This window comes from Ictalurus punctatus, chromosome 6 (genome assembly GCF_001660625.3).
Source record: "Ictalurus punctatus breed USDA103 chromosome 6, Coco_2.0, whole genome shotgun sequence".
In the NCBI taxonomy this organism is placed as follows: domain Eukaryota; kingdom Metazoa; phylum Chordata; class Actinopteri; order Siluriformes; family Ictaluridae; genus Ictalurus; species Ictalurus punctatus.
In genome coordinates, this window is record NC_030421.2 from 31,719,762 (window position 1) to 31,733,960 (window position 14,199).

A 14,199-nucleotide genomic window follows, 5' to 3' on the forward strand; every position below is an offset into this window, starting at 1 on the left:
GTGTAACTGGTACTTTTTTGGCCGACGTGTTGCTTCTGTGAAGAAACGGTTACAGTCACGCAGACGCAGTGGCAATGAGAATTTTCACTGGTCAGTGAGAGTAAAAGCGCAACCATCCGACTTTCTACCAGTGCATACTGCCTGATGGTGCTAATGAATTGGATGGCAGGATCTGTGGGTGGCTTTGTGTGTGTGTGTGTGTGTGTGTGCGTGTGTGTGTTGTGTGTGCTGTTTGCTCGTTACTGAATCCCACATGCGTGCACCCCATTAACCTTGCCTGACTCACACACGCTCATTACCCCAGAGCTATGGCTGCCCTTCTCAAATCACACACCTTTATAAACCTGCGGGGGTCTTTCTTCTATCTCCCCATGTCTCTCTCTCTCTGTCTCTATCAGTCTCTCTCCCACACACATCCTTTTTAAACACAATGTCACATTGCCTGTGTGGGAAACACAGAATCTCATAAACACCGGTGAGCAGAGAGACTATTGTAAATGGCTCCAGCTGAAGCATTCTCTTTCAAGCCTCTTGAAATCACATTTTCTTCCTTCCTTCCTTCCTGAATTTACTTAACTCCTCCTTTCTGTCTTTATCTCCTCTCTCCCCCTCGCCAGTACGAGTCTCTCTATCTGACTCCGTCTCTCCTCGTCTCATCCCAGCTTTTCCTTTCCTCCAGCGTGAAAAAGGCAATCAGGAGTTTCACCTCATTTATCTTTGCCCGTTTTGCCTGAGTGGCCAGGTAGCTGCAGCGCCGAAGGAGAATAAAGTATCTGACTGGCTCGCAAACTATCTGACAGCCTCGGGCCTTTTACAGGATATTTTATCATGTCACTATCCTCTTGTAGTTTATAGCCATGTGAAAACTACAACTCCCTTCATTCACAGCTGATATGTTTATCTCACAAATGTTACAAGCCACACAGCGAATGACTTTTTCATCCAGACTATAGATCACAGTTGAAGTCATGATGGTGAATGCATCCAAACTTGGCTCCCAGAGTACAAACACAGCCCAACTGTATCTCTGACATTATACAGATGAGAAACAGTGCTGGATTGTCCACAGGGGAAGATGGAGCATAGCCTCACCATATACAGCATATCAGCATTTCAACCAATTATTCTTCATAAAGTCCTCGTTTACAACCGCATGCATTTAAAATGATGTTGAAATACTAATTATTTTTGCAGTTTCACAGATATATTTTTTCGCTTGCCGTTCCTTCGTGCTCACTGGTCCATTTAACTCCATAAAGTATTTGCACCTAGTGGTCAAAACTGCAACAAGCACTAATAGAAGCCCATTGGGGTAGGAATCACACTGCCCCATGCTCACCATATGAACACGTTCAGTGGAGGAGGAGGAGCAGACACTACACAGGATTGACAAATTTACACCAATACACAAATACTCTGCAGCCAACAAGATCTTCATCTAGCTTTATAGCAAATAATGGGGATCAAATTTGAAACATTTCCACTAATAAAGGCAAAGTGAAAGTGCAGGCAGTGCAGCTGTGATGTACAGTGATCAACTATTTCTATTGTAAGATATATTGCAAAGATTGGGAGAGGGAAAGAGGGTTTACTGTATGCGTGTGCATCATGGTGAACTTGTTTCCCACGCAAAGGCTAAGAAAAAGAAGAAAGTGTGTCTCACGTTTATAATGCCTAATGTGTTGGGCTAGTTTCAAGTTTTTTGGATGGTTTTTGAGATGCAGTTGGCCGGAAACTTTGCCGTGGAATACCAGACCAATACCAATGTATCAGTCCGATACTAACGTCTCAGAACAATACCAACATCTCAATCACAACATTGGCAAACAGGTAGTGCTGCTATCTCACAGTTGTATGGTATCTGAGTCAGTCCTGAGCTCTGATTACTATCTGTGCAGAGTTTAACATGTTTTCTGTGTGTGGGTTTCCTTCAGGTTTTCCAGTTTCCTCCCACCGCCCAAACACATGTTGGTAGGTGAGCTGATTATACCAAATTGCCTCTAGTTGTGAATGTGTGTGTGTGTGTGTGTGTGTGTGTGTGTCCATTGCGATAGACTGGCATCCCATCAAGGGTGTATTCCCACCTCACACCATGTGCTCCAGAGGTTAGACACCCTGATCAGAATGAATTAGTTACTGAAGATGAATGAATAAACACAAAATTAAAATATCAAAAATCAACAAATTTTGGACAAAATTGATTTGTGAATAAACTGTTGAGATTTATTCAGGTTTTATGTCACCTATCATAAATCCTAGGAAGATAAAACAAACAAAAACACTAAATAAAAGAAGATTTTACTCGGGTTATATTATTCAGAAATACATTACTGCATTTGAAATTACTTAAGTAAGTCTTTTTTTTCTTCTTTTTTTTTACATTTATCTGAAAAATAAAATAAATAAAGGATAAAAGTATATCATTTTTGCAGTTCACTTTGAAGATCTTGTTCTCTCATCACTGTTTTTAATGCAATATGATTTATTCAAATTTATTCTGATAGTCCATCAATTAGTAAACACACCTGTGCTTTATCATCACTACTGCTTCCAGTAAATAATTCATCAACATACAGTGGGATCCAAAAGTCTGAGACCTCTAGTGAAAATGCTTCTATTTTGCATTCTTTTCAAATTGAATACATTTTTCATTACAAATTATATCGCTGACAACGACTCGAGTGAAAAGTAGAATCTTTGAAATATTTCGGTGAATTTCAGAGTTTCTTGGTATTGCGTACGTCCCCTTTAACGACAGTTGCACTCGGGCTGGCGTGGACTCCACCAGATTGTGCAAAACCTTATGATCCATTTTAGATCAAACCCACCAGCATGTTGTCTGACTGAACACATGCTTCAGTAGAGGAGATTAGACATGAGGAAATCTGACCTTCTGTACAAAGCAGTTAAAATGGTTAATATCACATAGAGTTATAATACTGTATGCTTGCATTTTAATAAGGAACTTGAAATAGTGCCGAATCTTGAATAGTACATATTCAAGATATTGAACGTTTACTTTCTTTGTTTTAAATATTTCAAAATTATTTTTTTTTTAAACCTTCTGTTTAAAAAAAAAAAATCCCAGATTTCCTATTGAAACTTTTTCCTGATTTGAACAGGTAACAAAAATGAACAAAACACAGAATCCGTTTCAACCCAATGAACCCTGTTATATCCCCAACTCCCACCCCCTAAACCCACCTCCAATGAGCAGCACTGTGGTCAAAGTCAAATTCACAAAAATACCATACAGACACAAAAATAATTAAGAACACCTACACAAACAAAACACAACAAATGACAAGCACAAACATGCCTGTCTTCACATGGTCCTCAACCTGAGCCCTCCAGAAAAGAGAGGAGCTTTCCCCATTTCCTACCACCTACCCCAGGTCTACCCAGCTGTCTATAGACATAATGTAATTTGAGTGTCCAAGACATCACAAATGAAATGCTCAACTCTCATCCAAAATTACTGGATTTTAATGCAGTACCAAAAAGCTTGGTTCATGTCACCATCCTCCAACTGACATCTCCAGCAGATAGGTGTGTCTTTTAAACCAAGCCGAGACAAGAGAGGTGGACCAATAAATTTGGATGAAGCCGTATGTCAGCTTTGTGTAAAAAAAAAAAAGTGTTAAACGTGCAAACACTAGCCTACAAATCTCAGGATCCATCTCCAGGAATGTCACCCAACCGCATTGTTTATTTTATTTAATATTTAGACATATTAGTCAGGTTACCATCCGAATGGTATTTCTTTAAAAGTTTTATAGGCTTGTTGTATACTGTACTTGTAAAAGAAATAAAGTATTCGTCAGAGAAACGTGCGACTGTCATTGCAACAACACGACACAACATGGCCTTATTGAGTTGATTCAGTGATGGAAGTGAGTGAAACGACTCAATGAACCCCCATGGTGGTCAAAAAAAAAAAATTACCACCGTCACAGCCCTAGTCCAGACTGAATGAATGTGCGTGATAACGGGATGTGTCTCTCTCAGGTGGATCGACCAATGAAATTCCCAGATTTTCAGTGTGAGCTCAGATTTTTGGACCCCAGTGTATGTATTTTCCATTATCTCGTTGGAGAAATGTAATAAAAAGTGTTTTTATTTGTTCTTTTGGACTGATGGACTCAGATTCAGACGTCTGGACACTATAAGTGCAGTGCAATGATGTAAGGCTAAAGGGACGAGTGTATGGTTAGGTGTGTTACCTGCTTCGGCTCAGTTTGTGGTTCTCGGCAGTCCACGCATGTCTGTGCTGACGTAGCAGGCCACTCTCTCTCCTCTCTTGAACCACACGCAGACTCTTCTGTATCTGATACAGAGCATACAGACATCAGATACAGCGTAACTCTAGTATCGTCTCAATACACTTCAAATACACTTGGCAGTAGTGGCTCAGTGGTGAAAAGGGGTTTGAGGGTTACTGATCAGAAGGTCAGGACTCAAGCTTCAGCACTGCCAAGCTGCTACTACTGGGCCCTTGAGCAAAGTCCTTAACCCTCTCTGTTCCAGGGATAATAAATCATGACTGACCCTCTGCTTTGTCCCCAAACGTCCTAACAAGCTGAGAAATGTGAATTTGTGTTTCATGAACTGTTTCCTTTTTTAAATGTTTTATTTAATTGTACAGATCCTGATCTGTAATTTCCAGCACAATTAACACACAGCTACACAATGAATAACTCACAACAGTGCGGTGGAGTGTGTTCCCGGTATGGGAATGAACATGATGTATGAATGAACGTTAACTTTAATCGTCTTTACGCTTTTATTTTATTTACTTTCTTCTGCTCTCTGTTTCAGATTTACTTGCTTTTTTCTTCTTATCTTTTTTCTCTCTCATTCTGTTGCCCTTCCATTCCTTATTATTCCTCATGATCTCTCTCATTGTCCCTTTCTTTCTTTCTTTCTTTCTTTCTGCATTTCCCCCTTTTGTATGCTTTGGGGTTAATTTTTTTCTTATTCACTTTCACTTTTTCTTTCTCCGTGTCTTTTTTTTTTCTTATCTCACACCTGTTCAAGGTTCTCATTATCACTTGCGGAGCTGGAACACTACCTGTTGTGCCATCATGCCACCTTGTAAGGCCCTAACCACCGAGCCAACACTGAAAAGTCTCCCAGTCAGGGAGCTGAATCCAGGTCATCTGCGTGACAGGAAGAGAAGCTATTCACTATACTAACAAGACAAGACTATATTTCTCAGTATTTTATCTTTCCTTTTCTTTACTTTATACCTCTCATGCGTGCTATTTATTTTATTCTATATTTACTCTCTCTCTCTCTCTCTCTTTTCCACTTTCAGCCCCTTGGGCAAGGCAAATCTAGTTTCTACTTGAATGTGAATGTTAATTTACATTACGGTAATGTAGCTAGGTTTTGCATTAAAAGAACAGACACATAAGGGGGAAAGAAAGAGTGGGAAGGTAAAATGCCATAAACAAACTGCTGAAGATTAATAAATGTGTCCTCTTCTTGTGGATGTGAGCAGAGAGAGATGGTAATGGATGTAACATGATGACTTGTAATTTTTGTCCACTGAGAACCCGAAGCCAGGAGGTTTTAGCAGAGTGGAAGGAAGGCATGGAAGGAGTACAGCTAAAATGACTGAGTGTGTTTTCATTTTGGTTTCATATTACCATTGTTGTGGTTAAATTATGAGCCGCTGGGCCAATTTGTGTTACTACTCAGCCACTTATTAATAGGCTGCCTTGTCAATAGTCATTTTATTGTTTGGAAGCTAAAGGTAATCAGATCTAAGCCTTGACAGGACTTGCACAGAGCACACCGTGAACAACAACTCAAGGTCTAGCGTAGTCACTTATTGATGTTGTGTGCAGTGTGTGTGCGCTCTATTAGTAGCCTACTTTATGGAGGCTTTAATATAGGAAATGAAAACCTCCTCTTACGGTCCTCTCACATTCAGTACGCTAGGCAAGGTACATCCCTTCACCACTTTATTCAAATGAACTGTTTTTCTTTTTATTTGGTAACCAATTTGTCTTTATGTAAACATGTAATTGTGTCCAAATACTTTCTTTCTTTTGCATTATAGATAAATAATATACAGTGCCTTGAATAATTATTTATCAACCTTGAACTCATCCACATTTTGTAGTGTCACAACTTGGAACTAAAACAGACTTCATTGGGTTTATATATCATGAATCTTTATATAATTCCCTTCTTATCTGACCTTTTGGTTTTTTGTGATTTTTTTTTTAACAACTAAACACTGACTGGTATTTTTGCAGAATTTTTCCAGAACTGTTTTGACATCTCCTTGATCTTCATGATGCTCTTGTTACGAAACGGACGTGGAAGCGGAAGCAAATGCAGATGAAAGTTTTTATTCCAAACACAAAGTCAATAAACATGAGCAGAGATACGCGGTCCGTAGCATGAAGCGAGATTCAAGGCATGAAACCAAAACAGGACACGAGAGCAAGGCCACTTAGCATGAAAGTGGCTAACACGTACATAACGTACTTAAACGTGGTTAAGCCTGTTTATCATTTAACTAGAACCGAGGCGTGAAACATGAAACTATAGCAGGGCATGGAAACACTACCGCGTGCCACCATTACACATTTAAAATATTTAATACTGCGCGCCCTCCGGCTCTCCGTGCACATCGCTGCCGCAGAGCCGTCTGCCAGCGAGATCGTGACAGCTCTTCGTTTAGGTATGTTCTCTAACAAACTCTTGAGCCTTCCAAAAACAGGTACATTTTAATTGAGATCATGTGACACTTTTTTTAAATTGCACACAGCTTGACTGCATTTAACTAAATCTGTAACTTCTGGTGGCAACATGACTTATTTAAGGGTTTCAGAGCAATAGGGGGGTGAATACTTGTGCAAATTTTATGGTTGTCATTTGTAAATACATTTGCAAAACTATATAATCCCAATGAAGTCCATTTCAGTTCCAGGTTATAAAAAAATGTCTTTATGTATCGCTCTTCCTTTCTTTTCTTTTCTGTTAATTTCTCACTCTTGTATTTTACTTTCTCAGTGTCACTTCCCTCTTTCTCTCTTTCTTCTCAAAGTCACTCTTCAAGGTCGACCAATAGTGGATTTTAATGACACCAATAACTAATTCGGGCGGTACCTGCCGATAACCGATTAATCAAATGACAGTTTTAAAAAAAATTGATACTGAATGATACTGATACTGAAGTTAAACTAATGCTGAACTTTATTACAGAAATAAACAGTACTGAGTGTACCATGAAAATGTACTGTACTTTTTTCAAATGAATAATATAAATATTAATATACACGAACTATTAATGAATGTTAAAGTAAATAAAAGATATACATTCAAAATGAATCCAAAAACACTTCAAATAACACAACAAAATTTGTGTTCTCTTTATCCACTTTTAGGACTTGTGTGGAAAATCTGATGATGGTTTAGGTCAAATTTATGCAGAAATGTAGAAATTTCTAAAGGGTTCACAAACTATCAAGCACCACTCTAGAATACCATGTCATATTTCACGTCTAGGACTTTTGCCTTCAAGTCACGACAGGTTACTGTACTGGTGTGTATATTAACACATACTATAGACACACATACACTATAAAGACAATAGGCCTAAAGAATAAAAGTGCTGCACTGCTGGTAAAAGACTGGATATGAAACACTGAATATATACCGTCATTGCTTTTCATAAATGTGCTGTGTGCTTTGTAAGAATCTGTGTGCTTCTGTAGTTCTGTTGTTTCTGTAGTTATTTAGTCTGACATTTATTTAGTCTGACATTCTGTCAACCCCCACTACACCAGTGTTTCCCACTCCCAGTTCTGCACAGTTCACTTCTTCCCTCTGCTCCTACACATCTGATTTACCTCATGAATGAATGGATTCATTTATTTCAAATAACATCTTTGTTGTCTGCATGCAAATAAATCACTCTGTACTAATTATTAGCATTGTGGTACTTGAGACCAGTCTTGTCTTGAGACTGCAAATCAATGGTCTCAATCTTGTCATAAACTCAGGTTAAATTATACTCGGAATCGTTTCGGGCTCAGCCTATGACGACTCTAATAATTTTTTTTAACACCAGCTGAGACCTGAGATGCTGTAAACTCATTTCCATGAACAAGTACTTTGTAATGTTCCAAAATGAAAATGTCTATCGCTGCATGTGGAGTTATATAGCACCTATAATTTCCCAGTGACTATGTTTCAAGATGTTTAAAATAATATAGCACAGATACTTGTAATGCACAGCTGGATTTGGTCTCAGAACGTTGTATGAGCCAAAACAAATTCTAGTATTACGTGCATTTTATTTACCTTGGATTGGGGGAGGAAAGCGGAGAACTCTGAGGAAACCCCTGAAGCACAAGGGAGAACTTGAAAACTCCGAGCACACAGGGCAGAGGCAGGAATCGAACCCCCAGCCCTGGAGGTCCGAGGCAAACGTGCTAACCAAGAAAATAATTCCAGCTCAAATTAAGTGAGAAATTTGCATCTGTTGAAGAATATGGGTGTGTCCTTGAAAAAAAAAAAAAAAGTGTATATATTGTGTAGTTTGAATAAACGAACTCCAGAAGTTGCCAGAATATTAATTGGATTGATCTAATAATCGATCCCTCCAGGATTTTGCGATCGCAGAAATTAGCGCAAAATCAAGCAAACTGGGCAATATTCTGAGGAGCGTACGATTTTTCTAAATTACCGCAGAATTTCCACAGATTTGGGTCAAGACATAGCACGTGATATCATCACAACGCACATTCAGCCAAAGCCCTCTTCGATTCACGTGCATCGAACACGAGTACAACTAAAATGTCTTGTTTACCAACCAACATCACTGTGAAAGGCCGTGCAAAACAATTTAGTGCAATTGCAATTTCACCAATTCGAGTAGTTTTCTGGGGGGAGAAAGCACAAAAAAAACTGTTGAAAAATGTTGAAAAAAGACGCAGCAAAAGCAAGCATTTTTGGCCGAAACAATCACAGACAAAAAAAAAAACTCCACAAAATCCTGTATCGACTGAATAAAAGGCAATTCTCTGCTGCTCATTACTCTCGCTTTACACAGTAAAATGATCACTGTGTGTTGTAATGTGTGTAGCTCATTTACATTTTTAAGAACTGCAGCTTTTTCAGTGAGGTGCCATCTAGTGGTTATTGTTACTAACTACCAACAATGCATAGAATTAGACTTTTTCTTTATTTCAACAATATAAACAGATTATTGAAGGCTTCGCTGTTTGTCTTTAAGAAACACCCAGAGCTATTTTATTATAATTTGTATAGCTTCCAGCTATTGACTCTGGTTCGGTTCTGTTAGTCAAACACAGAAAGCTGAGTCAAATACATGAGATGTCGGCATTGCCATTACTGTTGTACAGTAATTTAGTCAAAATGCCTTGTCGGAGATCTCTTTTCAACATCTGAACTGTTTGTTGGTGTGAACGTTGAGACGTGTGTCTGTTCTTCTCGGCTGTGTGGATGAAGCAGCATGCTGGAGGAACCTCTGCACTGCTACTTGTTCAATATGTACAGTACAGTATGTTGTGCATTGTATATTAGGAGAGGTAAATGGCACAGGAGAGGCGCAGAGTTATCAGGATAAATGGAAATGAATCTTATTAATGAAGCACAGACCCAGCAACACAATAACACCAATGCATGCTTACTGTGTTAATGCATTCTGTAGTGCCTTGCTGATTTAATGATTATTTAAATAGATTTACCAAAGACATAATGCAACGCAATGTTATTTTGATCATTACAAGGTAGAGCGGAAGAATATTAGGAAAATGATTTGCTAATCCTGTTGTTCATGTTAATCCAAATGTTAATCCAAATATAATGGTTAAAAGATAGCAAAATTTGTTAAGGAAAAAACAAATGTCAGTGAGCAGTTTGGGAGCCAAAAGTAGTCAACTCTTATTGGTGAGCTGAGCCAAATGATATGACTCACTGAAAAGAGGCAGAATTCCCATCATAACTGCCGGCTCCACAGGTTCCTGACCCCTGCGCTAAACTATGCTGAGAGGTTATTTTCACTGATGCCATCTGAGGAATCCTGCTATAAATATAACGAATTTTCCTCATCAGGACCAGCCAACTGTTTCCACAAGGTCAAACGTAAAATAACGAGAGGGAAAACACACACACACACACACACACACACACACACACACACACACACACACAGACTTTTTACTTTACTTTACTTATGGTAGTCCATCGTGTCCGATGATGAAATTCCTCCTCATTAAGAGTGTGTTCTTTGATGGCTATAGAGTCCAATCCATGATCTACAAATTTTATTGCATGTTGGACATGTGAAGTCTGGGTTAGTGGACTTGCTGGGTCTTTGTACCGTTTCTTCTAACCCCCTGCAGACCGGTGGCCCAGATGAAGTTGTCCATACAGGCCTTGCCTTTGCAGGCGATCTGGAGGCAACCTAATAACATGCCCAATCCAGCGCAGCTGGTATTCAGTGATCATGGCCTCCATGCTCTTGCAGTTTGTCCTTGCATGCACTTCAGAATGTGGTACACGATCACACCATGTAATCCCAAAGATTTGCTGTAGGTATCTTATATGGAAGTATTCCACGATCCTTTGGTGGATGCTATATGTGACCCAGGCTTCACAGCTGTATAGGAGATACAGTGAGAGTGGTGATACAGACGGCTTTATAGATGGAAACTTCGGTGTGCAGCTGGAGGTGCTTGTTTTGAAAGACCTTTCATCTGAGTTTGGCGAAAGCTGCAGAGGCTTGTTTTATCCAGTTGTGGATTTCGTGGTCAATGTTGCAGCCCTCTGACATGTTGCTGCCCGGCTGATGTTCTATGGTGAAGACAGGCATAGTGTGTGGGGGGACCGGACCTCCATTGGTAAATCACTTCAGTCTTGATAGTGTTGACTGACAAGCCTAGTCTGCTCTAGGCCTTTATGCCATGAGAAGAATGGATTGCAGTTCCTCTGGGGTGTGAGCCACAAGCACGCAATAATTAGCATATGATTGTAGGTCCTTGCAACTCAAGGACATGCACTGCTGAGGCCTTGGTGGTTGCCTGGAGCCTTCAGATATTAAAAAGCTTTCCATCTAGCCTGAAGTCTACAGTGATTCCACTACTGCTTTCCAGCTTGTCATGAAGAAGCTTCGTGACACACAGGAGGAAGATGTTGAAGAGCACTGGTGCCAACACACACCCTTGTCTTACTCCAGTGCATACATTGAAAGCCACCGATTCCTGTCCCACTATGGTCACACAGGCCACCATCCCATCATGGATCTGTGAGAGGATGTTCACAGATTTTCCTGGGCACATTTTATCAGGATGTCTCAGATTAGCTCTCGATTCACAGTGTCAAAAGCTTTGGAGAGATCAACAAATGCCATGAAAATGTCCTTTTCTTGTAGCTGTCTTACTGTGAAAATCATGTCCACATTGCTCTGGTTTTAGAGGTGTAATTGAGCAGCTCCTATGGCCATGCAGTTGCATCAAAATCATTTGACCTCCATTGCAAATCAGGTTTATTGTCAAAATTTACAGGCTTTCAGCTGTTTGCAATGACCAAATCAAACAAAGGCAATTTCAATAGTTCAACAAATGCAACAAATGCTTCATGTGGTTTCCCCAAATTCAACTGAAATACAACTTATAATGATTTCTCGAGTTTCAAAATTATTCAACCCCTTCGTGGCAAGCATCTTTAGTACTTAGTAGAGCACCCTTTTGCTGTTATGACCTGCTGCAAATGAGATGCATATCTTCTATCAGCGTTCGTGAATCTTAGTCCATTCCTCATGAGCAACGGCCTCCAGTTCAGTAATATTCTTGGGTTTGCGTGCTGCAACTGCCTTCTTCAAATCCCACCAGAGATTTTCTATGGGGTTCAAGTCAGGTGACTCTGATGGCCCTGTAGAGTCTTGCAGGATTTCTTCTGCAATGAAGCCTTGGTGGAATTTGAGGTATGCTTGGGATCATTGTCCTGTTGGACGATCCAATGACACTCAAGCTTCAGCTTCCTTACAGACGGCATGACGTTTTCTCCTAGGATATCATATGTCTTGGAGTTCTGGCATGAAAACTGAGTTTAGTATGCGCCATACTATGCTCACAGAAACCTCAGTGCCTGTTGCCACTAAGTCTTGCTGAAGGTCTCAGTTCTTCAGCAATCAGCACAGTCCTTCTGTGATGTCTATTGCCATCACTATCCAGGAGGGTCCTGACCCTACCATGTTGCCAGTTTGAAATGGATCATTTTCGTATTTTGATCACAAGATGGAATTCCCAGTAGACATGGTAAACTACCCAGGAGATTGTAGAGTGGACAATTTTTAGGCCACCTTTTTTAGGCCCTTCCCCTATTGGGGTGAGCAGTGCGGTCCCTAAATAGGGTTGCTCAGTCACACGGAGGTCTGAGAAAAGCTGCTAGCGACCTTTACACTGCTCCGCTGATATGCAGGGTTCTAAACTAGGAGCTTCCAGGCCATTCTCCTCTTTTCCCATTGCCAGATGCCGCATCGTTGCCAAACTTCAACCAGATGTAAGGCCAGATATTGTACACTGTGGTCAAAGGTGGTGACTTACGCAAAGAGGATTTTTTTTACAGTGCTACAGGGAGTGCAAAGTCCCCCCATCATCTTCTCCATGATGAGATACATCCTGGTGGCAAGGGGGATCCCAGGATAACCAGTCCCCCATCGTGGCTGCAGGAGGCTGCCGGAGCACCGGTCTGTCGAAGGACCACCTAATGTGTGCTGCCAACACATTGCTTTTCTCTCAGTTTGTGCTCTCCTAGCCTTTGTCTTAATAGACTTACCCACAAGGCAGCAGGGCAGTGGCTGGTCATAGACAACCTCTGGGGACAACTGCAGCTCCAAGATTCTCCACCAAAGTTAGCCTGGAGCCACAATGCACCCAGTTACTGTGTGTGGCCACAGGGGGGCCTGGCAGGAGTCTTATTAAAGGAGAGGCTATGTACTGGCAGGAGGAGACTTACGCACAAGGCTGCTTCCCTGTTCACCACAAGGTATAGCCAGGCTATAAGCAAGAGGTTAGCCAGCAGGTGGGACGCAAGCATGAAACTTCCCTCTAACTACTGCACTACTGCACTAGTCGCATTACATCACCCTGTGGGCTAGGACACACACACAACACACACAAACACACACACACAAGAGGGGAAGCTTGATGATGTCATCATAGCCCGCGGCTGCCCTCTGATCCAGTAAAGGATCTGACTGTGCAAGAGTTCATGACCTCGCACTCTATCAGCGGGGTGAGTGGAACAATCACAGAGGAAGGAAGATATGATTTATCACACTGGACGTATTCACACACACACACACACACACACACACACACACACACACACACACACACACAAAAAAAAAAAAACCACTCCTTGTTATTGTAACATTTTACAAAGACGCACATAGGCTATAGGAGTAAAAACTTTTTTTTAAAGAGTAAACTTTAAAGCTTTGTTTATTTCTTTAAAAAATAAGGTGTTAGAAACAGCTAAACTTACCATAATGCATGCGCACACACACACACACACACACACACACACACACACACACACACACACACACACACACACAATTCCAAAAAGTCAAGAAAAGCAAACACAAACAAGGAATCAATCATTAATCGTGGGATGAATCTGCACACTGAACACTACTGAATAGAGGTTTGTTTGGCTTTTTTTGTTTGTGTGTGTGGGCATGAGTTATATCTTTGTCTGGACCAAATATCCCAACAAGGATAGGAATATCTGACAGTTTTGATGTTTTGGTCATATTTGGTTGGTCCTCATGAGAGGAAAATAAATCAACTTTTATTTTGCAAACCTAAATTAGCCAAGGTGTTTACCTTTTGTTACTGAGGTTAAGGTCAGGTTTAGCTTTAGGTGAAGCTGCATTAATAATTATTCCAGGTCCTCGGAGGGATAGTAAAACCAAATGTGACAGAGGTGACAGAGTCAGATAATTGTGTTGTCCAGAGATCTTCCAATTACAGCATGTGGGAGCAGTCTGGGTGAAAATGAGGACAGAGATGATGAGGCAAGCCTCCAGCAATGGCTGACAAATGTCCTATGCTTCAATTTATATAAGTTATGGATGTTCAGCTCCTACGCTCAAATGCGTTATAACACTAATGTGACTAAATGGAATGTCAGCGGGCTTACTGTACA

At 40.6% G+C, this 14,199-nt stretch overlaps 1 protein-coding gene across 1 annotated transcript in view; it reads right to left on the bottom strand.

The window, feature by feature from the left end:
• LOC108266140 (coiled-coil domain-containing protein 148) overlaps window positions 1-14,199 on the bottom strand; it is a 97,578-nt gene that overhangs the window by 67,851 nt on the left and 15,528 nt on the right. Inside the window, exon 4 of the mRNA XM_017469173.3 lies at window positions 4,224-4,327. Within this exon, the coding sequence (XP_017324662.3) occupies window positions 4,224-4,327 (104 nt within the window). The remainder of the gene's footprint in view (window positions 1-4,223; window positions 4,328-14,199) is intronic.